Genomic DNA, 19,221 nt, shown 5'->3' on the forward strand with positions numbered 1-19,221 from the left:
CGATTCTTCAGGTCCCACCTGTGTCCCTTAACAACGCAGTAAAATGATAAAAGTGAACAACTTTCTATTCTGAAAGGTTCGCTTTTATACCTGCCATTCAAAAGTTCTTCCCCCAAAGCTATGATTCCAGCGGGCTATTTAGGGGCCACTCCAGCGCAAGTGTGCCATTACAGTGCCGCAGAAATACAGTCTGTCACCGCAAGGAGCTCCTCCACTCAGCACCACATTACAAGTGCAGCCTGAGACCTTTTCATTTCGCCCCTCTGCAAACTAAATACGCCAGGAGCCACGCGGGGGGGTTGCAGTTTTGCAGCATTTTTACGGCGAGACCAAATGGCGCCTGTTTTTTTTTTTTTTTTAGTCTTCCCTTTATAATTACACCACTCACTTGTTTTCTTTTGCTGATACCGGTGTTTTCGTGTAGAATTGGAAGTGACGGAAACATAATCTAATTCAAAGGTCTGATGGCGCGTTTCTGCAGAAGCAACGTTAGCGCGCACACACCTCCCGGTAGGACACCGTGCATCTGTCACTTCAGACGGGGGGGGGGTAAAAGTCTTTCCGAGATGTGGGGCCGTGGCTCGGCGTGCCCCCTACCTTCAGCCACTTAGGGGGAATTATGGACTTTGCTTCAGAAGACCCCCATGTATAATTCAGCGCGTCTGCAGATGAAAACTAATTGATTCCCGGCCACGGTAATTAAAATCTCCGGCTGAACTTCATCCAGCCGGCGTGAGACTTGTTAGGGCATACTTCCCACTCGCCGTAATGAAGAGCGGCTCCGGCCTCGACACCCTGCATCTCCCTGCTCTCCCTGGTCAGTGCATTATGCAGAAAGAAAGATTAGAAAGCGCGAAGTGACATCTTGGCGAAGTGACATAATCAGAATGAAATTAATAATCAACGTAAGGCGAACCGTTACTGCAACTGGCAGTAATTACTAATGGCACAACATCTTTCACGAGCCATCAGGATGGCTTCAGTGTCGCTGGATGAATGGGCACGGAAGGAGGGATTCTGGAGGTGCTTTTTAAGATCATAATCTATCTGCATGTTTGGTTTTTACCTGATGAATTTAAGAAAAATTTCACATTTGAAGTCGGGCTCGGCAGACTCTAAAGGCACGAATGTCTTGAAAAAGCCATACATAGTGCATGCCCTTGAATTCCTAAGGAAGTAACACAACTCTTCTCCTGAAGACACTTACTCGGGTGTGTAGAGCCTGGCTTGATCTCGATGGCCGACCTGCTCCAGATGTCCTTCTCCACCTGAGACATGCGCTCCCGTGTCATCTGATAGGAGTCGTCCGTGGCGCACACCGTGATCTTGTCCTGAATGCTGCCCTGGCTCTGCAGGTGCTCCCGGCCATCGCTGGGGGACACAGTGGACAGGTTTAGAATCCACATGTACAGTAAAACAAGCAAAACCTTTTTAATAACAGTGCATGCTGATGCATTGCATTATATATAAATTCAGTGGAACTGCAGTAAAAGTGGACATTTTTTAAAACACACAAAATCTTTGAAATGAGTATAGAAATGAAATATAAAATGAAAACGGTTCACTCAAGACATGTATCTAATTTTAAGATCTTTTTTGGGGAGCAAAAAAAAAAAAAATATATCCCACTCTATAAACGGAACACTGTTTTATTGCTTCAGGGAAACCACAGGCACCACAGATACAGCACTATCCTCTTGTTAGCTTTTTTGTTTTTTCCCCTACTGCCCCGATATATATATCCGTGGCACAGCACTTTGCTCAGAATCAACAATGCAACCAAAGGTGACTAATTTAAGACCAAACGCCACGGACTGGTTTTGTTACACTGGTGTGCGTTTCCTCATCCTGTGTGAAGCTCCTTATTGTGAGGGACAAGCTGATTATTGTGAGTCCTCGGCACTGAGCAGACAGCAGATCCGTGCCGCTCTGACCAAGTAACAGCCCCTTCATCGTGGGGAACCACTGCGAAAGCTGTGACATCACTCAGGGACACAGAAACACCCACTCCAGTTCAGGTACATGACCTTATGGCTCTAGGCAGGCCTACGTGTCTCCTATTTGTTTTTAACTGGCCTCTGCAAGTTTTCCACAACCCATTCAGTGGGTAGATATGGTTTTGGTTATGGACTGCGTGACGCATGAGACTTCTGAACATTGCTGGGTCTTTAGTTTTTGTTTTTTTTATTTAGCCCCGCCATTAAGGCTGACTTGATGCAAAAGTCATGGGTTCAAAAATGAATGCAAACAGAGCAAATCGAACTCAAATATCTTCCAATTGCTGATAATTGTGACAAAATGTACGATTTAAGATGTTCTCTTAACCCTACTATACCTTATTTATTTGCTGCATGGCAGTGTGTGTGTCACAGTGTGTGACAAGTTTGCAACATTAGAATACGATGACTTATCCCGCTAGCACACTAATCCCCACAGGCCACCGACATGCAGATTCTATAGATTCACGTGGCGGTGCTTACCCCGAGATATACTGATGAATACAGTCAAAGCTGGCCTGAGGCTTGTCCTTACTGTCACTGGACAGGTAGAAGGAGAAGACACGCAGTGCATCTGAGGACTCGTGCGAGGCCACAGGTATTTTGATGTACTGCAAAGACAATGGCACAGGTTAATTAGACATTAAATCACAGCTACACATTAATCAGTGCATTATTAATTATCAATAAGCATTTTCAGACACAAATCAATTTGCATTATGCATTAAAAGCAAAAATTATTCTCAGAGACAATTCTGCTTTTCATAGACCATGGTGTTTACAACACGGAATAAACCCTCAATAAAGTCCCCTTTCTAAATATTAACATGTTGTCATGAAAACCTAACAGGTCTTTCCTGAGTCACTTTTCCTCTTATGCCCACAGAGACAAGGGCTCTGATGTCTTACAGTAATTAGGATCCACATTTCACTCCAGCACAAAACACTAGCTGTTCAGAAATGTATGATGTTTCATCAGATTTTTCTTAAATGCTGTATTTATACATTAAATAATCTTATTACAAATTCTGTACAGTGAGAATAAGAATCCTGAGAATAGTTAATTGCAGTACCATGATTGGAAATGTATTTCACTCTAAATACAATTGACACCGCTGTCTGATGTATTGCAATTGACTCGTTAAGATAATCCCGCCCCTCACAATGCACCCACCCCCTGGCCGATCACACACAGCTCCCTGCCTGCCTTGGAAAGGCCACTAATCGAGCGCAATTCCCATCTCATGCGCCGTACCTGTGGCAGCAAGGCCAGGCACTGCAGGCCAGGACAAGTTTCCAACCCTTGCAGCGTCTCGCTAACTCGGTAACTACGGCAATTTTGGCAGCAGCCCACCACCAAAGGCAAGTATGCGGATCCTTTGACGCGATGACAGCTGAGCGCAGTTTGCAGAATTAGACGCATGCAGGGAGAGGCTCGTCACTGTTGTGAATTTGCCTGCTGGGTTCAGGCCTGTACCAGCGTCCCTCCTTTAGCCTCAGCTGCCTCTTCCCCCCGTAATTGGCTGAAGCAGGTCTGCATGTCTTAAGGTCGTCCGCTGAGACGTCAAGCGCCCTGCTACTTGCACCGTGTAAGACTGAGCCAATGAGCTCACACTGGACAAAATCCCACAGATGAGAGGTTGCAGTTATATGCAACGAGCATGAAAAGAGTAAGAAAGAGAAAAAGCCGTCAGTAAAAGATACGACTGTTCACGGCGACGTGCACCAACTTGACTGAATTTTGACGAGGATTACATAAAACTCAGAAGATGAAGGTGATCCATGCTTGTTGACTCTGGTATTCTAGAACCCAGTCAAATTAAGAAGTTCTCACGTTTTCACTGCTTGTGCACATTCTTTATTCAAGCATATCTATTCAAGCACATATATAACCTGTATGCCTGTATGTGTGCATATATCGCCAAGTTCACTGTTCCCCATGAGCCAATTTGTCACCCTACGACAGTACACAGCAGGGAAAAACGAGGGAGTTGTAATTAAACAATCGTTCTTTTGTGCACTTTTACATGTTAAAATATTCAAAAATGATACATATTTTCTCAAGGACGCCACTGCTGAATGAATGTAAGATGAACACTTGTTAAATATCTCGAGAGGGAAATGAGAAAATGGGCGTAGGGTGCCTACAGGATGCTTCTTGATCGTACAGCGACACTAACAAGAGTTTAGGACTCGGCGGTGAATCACAGAAGAAAATTCAGCCCAGTCTCATTTCTATTTATGGCATGCAGCATATAGTGGAAAACACACCTTACGTCAATCTGTAAAACAGCACGTGTCGCCGCTAGATACTCGCACCTAGTAATATAAAACACTGAAACCACCTGTTCTCCACTGTTCTGTGGAGACATGGTGAGAATGCCCGCCGTTATGCATCAGCCTGGTAGAACTTTGACGGAAGCATGTGACAGGCCTTTCATTAAGACCCTGGGGTTCCGTGTTAACAATAAAAGGTGTATAATGTGACCGTTCAAGTTGATCTGAATAGGCAAACGTGTGTTGGTACAGTGCAAAAAACAAGGCTGTAAATAAACTATGATGTGCACATGATGGAAGTGGCCCTAGAAACCTACTTTCATGTGGAATAAAAAAAAAAAAAAAAAAAGACAGTCCAACATACAAGCTCATTAAGCAACAAGTTACTCTGCATCCTCAGAAACACCGGGAACTGACCATCTTTTTTAAAAGCCCTGCGGCAACAATTCAGCCTGGAAATTGATGGACGCTTTTGCAGACGGCGTGTCCTAGATTCGGAAAGCAAGATGCATCATGGAGAAGGACTGTCTGAGTGAAGTCTGAGGCAATATGCCTTCTTCCCAGGGCAAGACAGCAATTTGGTCCTGGGAAGGCAGCATAGTGCACTTAAGATGTTATTTCAAAATGGTACAAAAAAAAAAAAAAAAAAAAATATATATATATATATATATATATGAATTCATGTGAATTCATTTTTCAGTAATTTGAACAAATTCTTATCTCATGATAATTCATGATGAGTCCCACAACAAATGGATCCACTATCTGAACAAAATATACTTTTTGTCTGAAAGCCTCATATATTCCAGGTCTGGAAGAGCTAAAGGTAGAGTTTAGGTAATTCATTTTTATACGTTTAACATTGTTAAGGTTGGTCAAGACTAAAAACTACTTCAATGTAGTTTTCAATGTAAATACAAGATTGGTCCATTTATCCTCACAAAATGCTTGATTAAATGATCAAGGCCATTTTTGGATCATTTCGCTAGTCTTAACACTCGCTCTCTCTCTCAGATGGACTATGTCCGGCATCACATGCTTTTCACGTCTCCTCCGAGTCAAACCCCACTGTTCACTTTTATCTCGCACCACTAATATTCATGTCATGGCTGCAGTGACACACGCATGGTTCATTCAGTCGAAAGCGGAAATGCGTGTAAATATATTTATTGGCATGATACAGATACAGCGTCTGCATATACAGTGACGCTGGGCTTCGTCCTATTGTTTGTGGCTAATCGAGTGGAAAGAAACATTCCCGTCCGCGATGCCCCTGGCCGCTCTGCCCCCTGCTAAACTGCCCGCCATGACGCTTTGCTCAGAGTCTCAAAGACGGGCGGCTTCGAGTCACATTTCCCCTTTAATTGCAAACACCGCGACAAGCAGAGGACAGTGGGTAGGCCTTGACACGGCCTCTTTAGTTATCTGTGGCGAGTGATTGATTCCAGGCTCGATGGCAGAGGGAGAGAAAGCGAACGAGAGCGAGCGAGACAGCGCATCGCCTCGGGCGGGACTCTAGCCGTCACAAATGCCCAGTCATGCGGCACAGGCATAAGCAGCCTCCGCGGCATCCAGCCAACGGCATAGAGCCCCCACCCCTCTCCCGACCCCGCTCCACGACCCCCCGCAGCCGGCGCGCGCCCTTCCCCTCATCGGCCGTTAGCTCCCCTAATAGTGCGCAGCACAAGGCAGAAGCCAGTCACAACACACACACACACACACACACACACACACACACACACACACACACACGTATACAGAGGCAGCCAGCTCGCCCATTCACAGTCGTCAGTGGACACCGTCCAATCGGCAGGCAACTTAGAGCCGAGTCACATGCAACAAGTCAGTTGGTCGGGCCGTGGAACTGTCACGGCACGTAGCCGCGCAATAAAGGCCGATTGATTAGTGTTTAAACTGGCCGTGGCGGCGAACAAAAAGCAGGCCCGGCCCCCAGGGGCGAGGAGACGGCCCTGGATTTACAGTCTTCGCCCACTTTCGCGCGCATCCCCCTTCCCCGTCCCCGTCCCCTCCCCAGTCAAGTGTGCTGCTGGCCCGTCACCCTTCCGCCTACAACCATACACACTTCACATTCTCATTCTAATCAATGTCACGCAGGTCACCCCGCTCTGGGGTCGCCCCCTTTTTATTCACAGCTTCCTTCTCCATCTTCATAACCATATGTCATTTAACCCATTAGTTCCCAGCTCCCCTCTCCAGGGAAAATGGCAATTTTCTAGCTGTGGAAACATGTGATGTCCCCAGGATCTGATGGGAACGAGGGATTAAGGGAGGCGTAATGGGGGAAGGATTTAAAGAGCTGTTAGAGCCCAAACTGGCACGAGAATAAGCGGATGAGAGCTCATCCTTGTATGATTGGCCAATAAAGAGGAGACAAACAGAATATGTTTTTTACATTTTATTGAGGACCACTGACAAATCGTATGAATAATAAATGTGTAACTTATGTATTTAATATACTAGTGCAAAATAAAAAAATTTTGGAAACTAAATTCAATTGTGGAAATTAATTAAATAGTAAAATTAAATCTTCATATATGGTATATTCCCTCAATTTCCATCAAGGGTGTTTTGTCTCAAATTACAAACACAAATGAACTTTTTGCACAATATAAGTGCACTTGTTCGTTCTCCTTCTCACCGGACCAGCGCGGCGAGCGGTACTACCGTAAGATCATATCAGGCTTCTCACGCTTCCAGTTAAGTGCTGCAGAAGTGCTGATTCAAAGTGACTCTGTAATCTGTACGTGTGACTCTTGTGTGCGTTGGCGCTGCAACAGATCTGATGGCCACTTTTCTTCTGCCAGAACACACCCATGGGCCACTCCAAAAGGCCTTTACAGTTCGGTCTCACCGAGAAAACGCCCAGCGAAACTGCCATTGCGTGCCCAGCGCGAGACAGGCGATGTAATGCACGTATAATGCACAATAAAGACTCTGGCCAGCGATCCGGCGCCCTGGGAGGGCCACGCTCGGGCCCCGCGACGGCCAGTGTCATCACACAGCCGAACAGCGCCGTATTGACCGTCCTCGGCACCTTGTCAGGATTAGCCCGCGGCCCGCCGGTGTGCCGAGTCGGATACAATAACCGCCTCTGTGGCCCGGGCTCCTCCACATCTGCTGCTCTCCGCTGGGTGTGTGTTTGGAGATGTCAAATACTTTCAGCCTGTTGTAAGGTGTGAACCGGACTGGAACGGAACAACTTGGCGGGGGCTTTGGCCGCTGGAGGTGGAGACAAAGGGCACGCTCAGCGGTGGTCACCAACAAACCCCCACCCGGCTCCCAAAGAGCTGTAAAAGTCTTGTTCTTTTTATTAGGTTACATAACACACCTCAGAATACTGGAGACACATGAGGTAAAAAAAAAAAAAAAAGAAAAAGATCTGTTTAGGAAGAAGCTTTTTTACTTTTTTTTTTTTTTTTTAATATAACTTTACATTTCGCAATATCCCATCTGCTCAGGAAAATAAAGAAGGTATGAAAGTGAAGACGCTGTATTATTCCAGGTGTTGCTTTTAACAAGCTGTGGGTTTAATGCATCTGGGAGAGCCTCGAACGTCAAACTACCAGCTTAATCGTATCACCTCCAATACGTGTCTAAATGAAAAAACTCATCAGTTTTATTTATACGTTTTTTGGGGGGTTTTTTGTGACGCTTTGCCTAAGCCTAACTTCAGTAACTAAACGCTAATCCACTGGCTTTTTATTTAATTACTTTATTATTCTTACTAATTATTATTTTAAATATTTCTCCTTGAACAATATCCCCAGTGGGACTAATTTGCATGTCTTCATATCTTTGTGATAAGATCAACATGCAAATTACGGTCATGCGTTACAGTTGCATGTTTGCTCAGTAACAATATCTAAAATCTATATTACACCGTAATTTACCGTAAAAAGAAATGGTGGGATGTTTTGATGCATGCTGTTTCATCCGTGCGGATAAAACGCGCATGAAACAGCGGTGAAGGCTCTTTAGTGACTCCAGCACTTTGACCGGCGGTCACCTTAAGAGCCCCCTGGCTGGTGGCCATCTCTCTGTTAGCTTAACTGCACACTGCCTTTGCCGCCTGCCCACGTCTGCGCTGTCACCGCTCCGCATTGTTCTCCCGTCACCGCGGGCTCAGTCACGGCTTCTCCGAGACGCCCGCCCTTTGTTCTGCCCACCCAGCCACATGCGATGGCACGGCTGTATTATTCATGAACGCGGTGCGGACGTGTGGCCCCGGGACGGGCCGTCCCGGCGCCCCCCGACTCGGCCTGCCCACGGAAGCCCCAGCACCTCGCCGTCTCCTCTCTGGAACGGACATTAAGCTCTTCGAGCACAAGCGACCAGGATGGGGGGTGGGTGGATGGCTCTCATGTGATCCACACAAGGAGAGAGAGAGAGAGAGAGAGAGAGAGAGAGAGAGAGAGATAGACAGGCAGAAACGAGGAGAAGATGACAAACAAAAGACAAATGTGAGCAAGTCGGGTTTTTTGTTGTCCTATAAGACCACCATGACATTTAGCCCCGGGGTCGGTGAGCGAGCGAGAGAGAGCGGGGACGTGGCTAACAAGTGGTATTTAGACGGGGAGCATTATTGCAAGGACAAATGCGGACAATAGCAGATAACTCGGGCACGGTGTGCACCAGGGACGACCCGACTCCACCGTCCCGCCGCTGTTTACCATATGATCGACGAGTCTGCACCGAGTCATAGTTCCTGAAGGCAACAAATGAGATCACATCTCTCTTTGTCTTTTAAATCACCCTTTAAACTAAGCCAGATATATGTGTGTGTGTGTGTGCGAGCGTGAGAGGGGGAGAGTGTTTCGGCTCTGTAAGTCAGTTACGTTCGTGAGGAAGGGGGTTGGAAGTCTGTTGCAGTATGGGGGGTTGGAGTGGCTGGTGCGTTGAGTTGGGGGTGGGGTATTGTCGCAGCCTCTCTCATCCCCCAAGGTGCTGCCTTGGATGCCAAGGAAAATCTGCCTCTTCCCAAGCACCTGAGGGCTAATCTGTCACACTCAGCGCACGCTGGGTGACCAACGCCAGGCTGCACCCTCTCCAACACCCGTCCCTTTGTGAGCTTTTCGTACGAGGGAGGGGAGCTTTCCGAGGTGCTCCATTCGCACAAAACCCAGAAGCCATCTTCTTCCTCCATATTTGTTACTATAGTGACGGTGTTGAGGGAATTTATGAAATATGGGGGTGCCTCATGCCTCCAGCAAACTGAACGTAGAAGCGCTTGGCTTATTTGTCCACCTTCTCGCATCCACCCCTGGACGCATGTTTGTTGCTAAATCCATAATCACTCTACATGTGAAAGCGCAGCCAAACCTGATTAACTTACACAGGTTTCCCGAGAGAGGCAAGGTCCAAAACAAGCCCCGATTAGTGACGTGGGGAACCAGAGAGCGTGTTGCGTGGACAGATAAGCCCCTCTCTGCAAACAGCGACAAAGACACGCGTAGCTGGCATGCACACGTTCACTAATGTTCACATATTCGTCACCTAGAGCGCCATTAAAATCCTCAAACCGTCGCATCGGGCCCCCTTAAAAGTGTTTAAATGGGTTTATGGTAACCGGCACGCCAGTTAGCTCCAGCTCGCATCGGTTTTTATTACAGTCAACACACACACACACACACACACACACACACACTGTCTCAGGAATTTCCCCATTTTCTTGGGCATTTACATTTTCTTTACCATTAACATTTCTTTAAATACGCACGACGACTGAAATCCAATGAGAGATATTATGGCGGAAAACCTGCAAGAAGTGCTCCCATGCATACAAATTAGCACAGCAATAATGATTATGTCACAGCATGGAATCTGAACAAATGAGGCTTGCCTGATATTGATCAAAACTACAGATGATGCCAACACTAATACGAGAAATCATACAAAACTAACCAAAAAATATCCCCAAACTTTTCATTTTGTTGAGTTATACTGTTTGCAAGAGATTTTTTTAGAGGCCGTATTTTGCAGAGCCGCTACGCAGTATGTGTCTGCAGGTATTACACTAGCCCATCTTTGCTTTTGAGGAGCACGTTTCATCCCCATTGTACAGATGCAACATTTTAGCGTGGCGCCTTGTTCAACCTGTTCTAAGCAGGTTGTTCCACGCAGCCTCAAGTGCTCCAGGCAACCTGCGGTATTCCTTACATGCTGTGACCGGCACCCTGGAAAGGAACTTAAAAGAAACTTTTCGAACAGGTTTTGCTCATAGCTACTAGATGGTTACAGCGCCATAGTTACAACCTTATGCAAATAGTTTGTGTACTGAAATATGTACAGGATAAACAAACTTGCATCGCCAATTTTCCAATTTTCTGCTCTGTGCAAGTGGCTGTGCAACAATCTAATAAGCATGTGACCTCTGAGGTGACAGACAAATCCAGTCCATGTTGCAGCGGAGGCAAGTCTTCCAGATATTACAGAAGTATTCAGTTTCGGAATTCCGTAGATGGTTCGAAAGATTTATAACATTTAAATGACAGCGGTTCAGCCGCGCCCATAGGCCTGGAGACATGCTGAGAAAGCCTGCTATCATCATGCTACACACATTTATTGACGGAGGCCATGACAATCAGGTCAGTGCTGGGCATAAACTTGCAATCTGTCCGGCCCATGACAGGATTTACACTCATCGCTTTTTTTTCGTCCTTTGTTTGCATGCTACGATGCATGATCAGTAGAATATAGTTGTATAATTTTGCGAACATGATCTGTTTATACGTACTGTATGAAACTGGTACACAGACTACACTGCAACCTCACAGCTTCCAGCTGAGAAAACTTCTGGTGAGGTGAACTCTTGACGCCGAACAAAAGCCTTTATTACACGGGCGGCCCTACGCGCACGTTTTTCCTGCGGCCCGCGGCCCTGCCGCCGAGAACCACTGGGCTTGGCCCCCGGCCGAGGGGGCGCACACGGCATTCTGCAGGGCCCAACACATCTGGATGAATAGAATGGCGTGTGCCCTTTCAAGCGCACGTGGGACAACTCCCCCCTCCTCCCCAGCAGTGCAGCTAGGGACAGGCTTTGCTCCAACTACATTCCTGTTTTTGTCATTCTAATGAGCTTTAGGAGGAAAGGAAGGCGCACACACACACACACACACACACACACACACACACACACACTCGCGGTCCACTGTGTGGTGTTACTGGAAGGCGGCGCAGGCCTGGGGTAGCCGAATGCGAGATGGGAGCCCTGGTGACACCCAAGGATTCAGCGGTGGCACGGGGTGCGACAGAACAATAATGAGGGGGAGCACAGACGGGTGGGGGGAGAGAAAGGGGGTCATTATGAGACGCCCTGAGAAATGCAGGCTCTCCCTCTACCCCACCTCCCACCGAGCATCCATCCACCCCCATCAGAAGCCATTAATACCCTCCAGAGCAACACACCCAAACACAATCCACTAAACATCAGCCGTGCCTCTAATCCACGGTATCAACTTTTAGAAAAAAGGCTCAGTGTTGAACAAAAACAACAGCAGACGACTCGACTCGACTCGACTCTGTACGACAACAACTCTGGGTGTTGTCCACTACTGGGTGACATGGTAGATCAAACCTTTTGCCTGAACTCACTGAATTGAATTTCTAGTGCAGGGTCAATAAATTCACTGAAGTGCTGTAATGTGTTAAAGGCCTTGTGTTAAAAGCAGAATATTACTAGGTAGCCTAAACGCACTTGGCATTATATTCTCAGAATCTCAGACGGTTTTGAGTAGTTACGCCAGAATGCCTTGTGATTCCAGTTGAGCTGAGAAGATCCACGGCTGTGGTGAAGTTATTTATTATATAAGGCAGGTTTGAACTGCTGGAAGAACACTTTGTATGTCTGCACAATGTGAACTGCGAACACAGTCCTTAGAATGTTGTTCTTAGGACTTCAGCCGAGACACTCAGCCCACGTTTACGTCAGTAGTGGACATACCTACTCAACTGTCTGGTTTAAACTTCCTGAAACTGATACCAAATTGATCAAACCGAATTTTTTTCAATTGAATCAATTATGCAATTAGTACTAATTGTGACAAGAAATGACATTTTATTGATAATACCGTAGAGCTATGGTTACTGAGACATTATCCCATTTATCACAATAGTCAACTGGAAGACGATATGAATGCTCTGATGACATTAATGATATGCATTGGCCATGCAAACGTTGCAGCATTTCAATTCCCTGGGCAATGCTGGCCAGCTATATTTTGCTTATACAAATGCCGTAACCCATGACTTCTTCTAGTCTGGCAAAGTGAATAACTGCCACCATGATGAAACAGCCGACAGGCTGAGCTGCTTCTGTGTAATTTTGAAATGTAAAAATGGACCCGCTTCGCTCAGAAGCTCTGTGGCTGAATGAAAGATCCATTTGCTTATTGCTGCTGAAGAGCAGATGTCTGCATGAGTGCATACTGCATAATTAGGGCTCGACGAGCCGCGTTTCCAGTAAAGAGCGCGGCTCTGCCAGCGCCGTAACATCCCGGGCACCAGGACGCGAAATTCCTGCCCGCGAGCGCCGGACTAGAACCCAACTCCTTCCGCAAAAGTGATCCAAATTCCAGGGATCCTCCAGGACCTGAAACTTTCTTCGCACCGTGATGGGAAATTTGTGCGCTGCTATCCTGAACCGTTGCATCATCTTTTTGCCTCCCTGGCAACTAGAAGGATGGCTTCACGAGGATTTACTCCCAATCTTTAATCATGGCCTCTTAGCCTGTTTTTATCCTTAATATGAAATGTTGTTTTCCTGAATCTGCCTCGGATGAGGAAAACATTTAGGAGGTCCCGTCACATCAGTCCTTTGCCATTTTGTTCCGTTTTCTCTCAGTTCCACCATTAAATGGTCCACATGGACAGGGGCTGTCTGACTAGCGAAGATACTTTATGTCACACTGCACAGATTTTCCAGGGTGAACGGTTTTCATGCTGCTCAAAGCTACACTCGGCATGACAAATAAATAATAAATACGATGCTGAAAAATGGGGGAGGAGACGGGGTCTTCTTGAACCCCTACACCCATCTAGTGCTGGAATTCCCTTCTCCCGTAGAACTGGGGAGCCTCCGATTGGGAGAACGTCGCCTGGCGTGGAATGTCGTTGGGAAAGCTGCCCAGCGCGTAACCCACTGGCGACCTTTTAAATGGCGAGCGGAAAAGCCCGCGTCCGCGGTTGGCTTTCCGGAGGAATGCTCGGCGCCCGTTCTTGCCCCGTGACGTGGATGCATCGCAGGTAAACGAGAAGTTCACCGCGACCGAGAGGCCCCATACCGTTCCCCTCGCTCAGCCGGCCCAGTAACGGCTTAATCTGGCCCCGCCTCCTGTAACGGCTCACGTATCTCATTAATGCTCAGCTCATTGTCGTCGCCGTCGGAGGAGGAGGAGCCCAACGCACATATTCACCGCCGACCTATTTGAACACGCTTCGTGCCAAACAAAGATGTTATCGCCCAATTGGACTCGGAGATCAGAACGTTCCAACTGCAAACAGTGGAGAAAGGTCTGGAACCCGGGAACGGGTCTAATTCATGACGTGGCGTAGCGTGCGCCACGCTCTCTCCGGGCAAAACACTGTCCTTGCTGGAATCTTCGCGCCAAAATGTGTTTTGACTCGGAAAGGAGCGTTTCGATGGGCTTCATCCCACATGAAGGCAAACGTAGCCACCCCCCTCCTCATCACAGGTCTTTCATGTCTGCACAGAGACAACAGGCACAGAGAAACCGGGCTCCCCGGGGTTCGCCAACCCCCCCCCCCCCACCTCCACTCCTCTCTGGAAACAAAGCCTTCCCAGTTGCCAGCCTGACCCAGTAACCTGGCTAGCAGCCTGTGGGTGTAGAGTGCCACGGAGAGAGGCTCCCAGGGCCTGTGCTCGAGTGCACAGTCCTCCGCTTGTGCGCCGGGGCAAAGTCACTTTCCTCCGCGCAATCAGCTCGTACTGGGGATTAGGCCGGCTCCTTTTGGACAGGCCCGATTGTGTGTTAAATGTACGCTAGGCTACCAAGCAGTGGCGAGGGAGGGTGCTATAGAAGAATGTGCTAATCCGTTTTAGACACAGGCATCCTTCTCCACGGCCGACTGCTCCCTCTCACTTGCGCCCGCAGAAATGGTATCAGAGAACACATCTTACCACATACAAACATTCTGTGAACAGCGGGATGCTCACTAACAAACACGTGGATAAAAAAAAAAAATGCCTGCTGGGTCGTTAGAAAACGAAGAAATCGAAAAATGTGCCATTTCTAACATGCAAATAATATTATGCATAGCAAACGGTGTGGACTTTATTTGAAAAATGACTTTATTAACTGCATTATGGTGATGGTAAGGGATAAATAAACAAGACAGGGCTCACTAGCTATTTAGCGGTAGCTAGGACAGTAGAACGTTCCCATGCATGTTGACGTATGAATTATAAGTCTGGGTATGCTGTACTTAATTCATAGAATGAACGATCTAAATCTTAAAACTCTGCGCTTCATTTAAATTTTTTACCCAGCACATCGTGGCACGCTCACAAGAGATGGGAATTCCCAAATGCTATTATTACATATTATGCTATATACATATCTTTTTTTCCTCATAGAATAATTCTAGCCATCTACAAACACGGTGGGATAAATATAATATGTAGCACAGATAGTTAGCAGACATATGCTTAGTACATATATATGACGACAAGGAGCACACAATACTTAATTCATAGAAAATATTTAGCCATATTGAAACACTGTGGACTTTGTACATTCCGTATGGCTGCTATGGAACAAATGGCAGAAAATATTAAACATATACCATGCACTAGGCTTCATTACTCTTATGCTAATTAATAAAGTTGCGTTTAAAAGGAGTGGCGTGAAATACCTGCTACCGCAAGCTCTATTAATAACAGTACGGTTTCTACGTGTTAACGCGTCTCCTGTTGCCCCAGAGAGCGATAAATACGTTCCGGAGCTGCCGAGGTTGGTCTTCAGGGTGGTGTCATTGAATGCAACTGTCGCACCGATTCAAACATACGAGCTAAAGCCTCATGAAAAATTGACACACAGAAGATGCCACCGAAATTGGGCCCGGCTCTCTGCACAGCTCAACAGTCATAACTAATTAAAGCATTTCATCTCCGGCGCTTCATGTCTGGAAGGGGTGAGCAAAAACACATTCATCTTACCCCCTGGTTCCCCTTGAAGCAAATTGAAGGCTGATTTGGTAAGGTTCCCTAGGGACAAGAAAAAAGGGGGAGAGAGAGAGAGAAAAAAAAAAAGATATGGGTTATTAGCGAATACAGCAGGCAAAATGAAAAATATTGATCCTGAAAATGAAATAAATCACTAATTCCATTACGTAGGAGATATCAAAACAAAGGCGTTGGCTGTGCTAAGCAGGCGTCTGAGAACGGGGCGAAGTGTTCCCTACATTAACCATTGTAATTACCTCGCCAGAGGGACTGTGTACTTACGTGGAACCTATGGTGAAAATCGCGGCTTCGGTTTCAGTTTTGTACGTTTCGCGGCGCGGCCGTGAGGTGAAAGCTCGGCCCCAGAGCGCCGGCCTGTTTGTGGCCCCTCGGCAGTGTCACGGCACGGCATGTGTGAGGCTACAGATCAAGGCTTTGCGGTGCTAATCTGCAACGGAATGTGTCTGATTAATAAATCCGGACTTCAGAATCCTTCTGTGAGTCAATCGAACGCTGCTGCATTTGTGTGTGTGTGTGTGTGTGTGTGTGTGACAGGCAAGAGAGAAAGAAAGACAGGGGAAGGAGAGAGTGACTGTTTGCTTAAAGGGGGATGGGCGGGGGTGAAAACTGGAATACTGTCAAGGGAAATGCCTCATCATTCACAAAAAGCCTTCAGCCTCCTAAAGCCTCATCTTTATTTCTTCTCGTTTAAAACGCCTTGCAGGTTAGAGCAGTGCGCTCATCTGCTGCTGCATCTTCTTCTTTAAGACAAAAAAAAAAAAAAAAAAAAACAACTGACTGTGAAATGATTGATACCAATAAATATTTGACGTTGACTAATGACATTTGGCATGGTTAAGCCATTTAGTCAGCTTTTAGTCTCCCCCTTTCTAATTCTGCCTCCACATGTACAGCCACGCGCAACCGACTCCAGACAAGTCGCCGAGCGGCGAGTACGCGGGTCAGGAAAGCGTGCACGTCGAACACAATACTTAATATTCCTCAAAGCCAGAAGATAAGAGTCCCTATCTTGGAGGTACAGCTTCAACAGGCCCAGCACCCGGCTGGACCCACCGGTCCGGACTCGGCCACACGCCTGCTGCAAGCGTGTCCTTCTTCCCGGGACAGGGCAGGGGACCAGAGGGGTTCTAACAAGCTCTCTATTGTCCAAAACCCATAACACTGTGAATAAAAGTGTACTCGGCTCGGTTCGGGTCCATCCTGGTTTTAGGGAATTATTATTACGATTGTTTTGCGTTTTTGTCCAGAGCAGCCCTGGCACAAAGATCGATCGAACTCCTGGAGTCCCTGCACTTGTTCCCGAGCGTTTAAAGGGCGAAAAAAAAGCAGCCAATGGGCGCCGCGGATGGCGTGGGTTGGGGCCGGAGTGCTGGTACCTTCATTTTACTTTTAATTCCCCCCCCTGTCGTGTGTATGTACACGTGTGTGTGTGTGTGTGTGTGTATATATATATATATATATATATATATATATATATATCCAACACGACGGTCTTCTGTCGCCGTGAAAGTTGCCACGGTCAAAATCCACGCGACCTCGCGCGGATCCCCGAGGTGACAGTTTTCCAAAAAAAAATCGCGGACAGGTCACGGAAATCTAGCGGCGATCGTGACCACACGACACTTTGATTCGGATTTTAATAGTTCGTCGCGGCGCAGACGCGTCGCGCACGTACCCATCACATTCCCACGATCGCTCCCCAATAAAACACGCCGATCCCGCGGAACCCCGATCAACAGGAGGGGATCCAGAACCCGGGCAGGAGCTGACAAGTAATTGGCCGGTTTTTTATTGCGATTAAAAACCATTCGTTATCGTTTGACGTCATCGGGACGGATCAATAAGACAATAAACGGCAGACATGCTTCTTCCCGGGAGGGGACGGGAAAGTAACGCGCAACTCGTCCGTGATGGTTGTAACGGGGGTGTCCTCGCGTCAAGCCCGGATTTGCGGGAGCGCAGAAGAAGGCTTTGCGTTGGCGGCGTTTATAACGCGTCGCCGGATTATTTTCACGACGTCGGGCGATAACTTTCCGAAGTCCGCCCAACTTTTCCCCGCTCGCCTCCCCACGGCGCCCCTGTCCCACTCGGGCTCCGCTCGGACGTCATTTCTCCACCGCCGCCGCCGCCGCCAGCGCGAGCGAACGGAACCGGGACGTTACCTTCAGGTTCTGGTAGGCTTCCAGCGTCCGGATGGCGGTGTCGGTCAGCTTGACGTGGTAAATGGTTCTGTTGGGGACGCTCTTGCTGATTTTCCCGCAGGAGAGTCCATACCGATGCTCCTGCCTCAGCGCTGCCATGTCTAGAACTGAGGTGAACTGGCGACATTCTCGCCGAAACGTCACAGGGGGCGGGGCGGGGCTACGGCTGGAAGCGTCGCTCACACGTCACTGACAGACGCGCGCGCGCGGGCGGGCGGGCACGCGCGTGCACGCGTACGCACGCACGCACGCACGCACGCGCGCGCGCACTTACACTTAATGAGGTTCCCAGACGAGCATTACTAGTGTTATAATACTATACTAGCAGTGCTATTATGTCAAATTACTTAGTCAAATTATTGCTTTTTAACACTACACTACTTTATAGGACCGTGGCTGGAAATGCTAAATTCGTCATAACGTCAGCTTGTGTGTTTGAATAGCCTTCTGTGTGTGTGTGTGTGTGTGTATCATTATTATAATTTATTTTCAAGTCTGCGAAAAGCATGACAAATACATGATCGCAACCACAGTAAAAGTGCTGAAAGTGACAGTGAGATGTGCAATACCCCATTACATTAGGTATGTAAAACAGAAGAAAGCCTATTAAACTGGCTGTAAATCCTTTTAAGTCACACCATAAGACTCGGAATAACAGCTGCTAGTGAGTGTCACGGTGCTACTTTAAATATTTAAATTATGTGACCCCCTGTTAACAAACCCCATGTTAGCGGTGGATAATAACACATAAACATTCATATTCTTTATCTCGCACATGACTACAGTTGCTACAGTTGTTGCTACATCTGATGAGATCCTGAGATTAATGGGCATTAAAATAAATTAGGGCCAAAAACAATGATGCAATAGAAGTAGATTAAATTGAAAATGGGTGGGGGGATCTGACCTGGAAAGATGAGATGAAACTAACAGTGATCGGAAAATATAAGAAATTTAGGTTAATTACAGAGCCATAATCCCTAACAGAAAATGTGCTTTGCCCTTCGGATTAAGGAGCTTTTTAGCCTGTAGCATAGTCTCAGATGCCATATGCCTGTCAGTCATACATACCAGATGATATAGTTAGTTCACTTTACAAAATACTTAAAATTAGGTCCATCTAAAAAAAAAACAAAAAAAAAAAAAACTAAAAAGTAAGTGTTACAGGCTTACATGAAGGCTAAAATGCCAATAGTTCCACCGATCAGAATAAAACCTAACGGAACAGACCGTGGGGTTTGTCAAAGACAAGATTATGCTGTTTTTAGAGTCCATTTGCCTACACATACAACTGTACATGAGATTAATAACATGACATAATAACAACAACATCATAAACATTTATTTCTCATACATTCCAAAATCACATACAGTATGTCTCAATGGGCTTTCACAGAACCTGCAGTTGACACCCCCCACACTTGACCATTCTGCACACAAGGAAACCCCCTACCCAACCAACCCCCCACCCCCTTGTTCCAGTTAGAATTCTTGCAGCGGCATTTTGAACTCGTTGGAGTTCACT

The 19,221-nt window shown here is 46.9% G+C and overlaps 2 protein-coding genes across 2 annotated transcripts in view; one reads left to right on the forward strand and one right to left on the reverse strand.

Annotated features, from left to right (window-relative positions):
* LOC114767055 (RNA polymerase II elongation factor ELL) overlaps positions 1-17,808 on the reverse strand; it is a 27,624-nt gene extending 9,816 nt beyond the window's left edge. The window contains exons 1-4 of the mRNA XM_028958555.1: positions 17,658-17,808; positions 15,469-15,516; positions 2,481-2,608; positions 1,208-1,371 (exon numbers count right to left, since the gene is read on the reverse strand). Coding sequence (XP_028814388.1) covers positions 1,208-1,371; positions 2,481-2,608; positions 15,469-15,516; positions 17,658-17,795 — 478 coding nt within the window. The 5' untranslated portion in view covers positions 17,796-17,808. The remainder of the gene's footprint in view (positions 1-1,207; positions 1,372-2,480; positions 2,609-15,468; positions 15,517-17,657) is intronic.
* fkbp16 (FKBP prolyl isomerase 16) overlaps positions 17,568-19,221 on the forward strand; it is a 36,909-nt gene continuing 35,255 nt past the window's right edge. The window contains exon 1 of the mRNA XM_028958556.1: positions 17,568-17,669. The gene's annotated coding sequence lies outside the window, so the exon portion shown is untranslated. The remainder of the gene's footprint in view (positions 17,670-19,221) is intronic.

The sequence above is a fragment of the Denticeps clupeoides genome, chromosome 17 (assembly GCF_900700375.1).
Source record: "Denticeps clupeoides chromosome 17, fDenClu1.1, whole genome shotgun sequence".
NCBI classification, from domain to species: domain Eukaryota; kingdom Metazoa; phylum Chordata; class Actinopteri; order Clupeiformes; family Denticipitidae; genus Denticeps; species Denticeps clupeoides.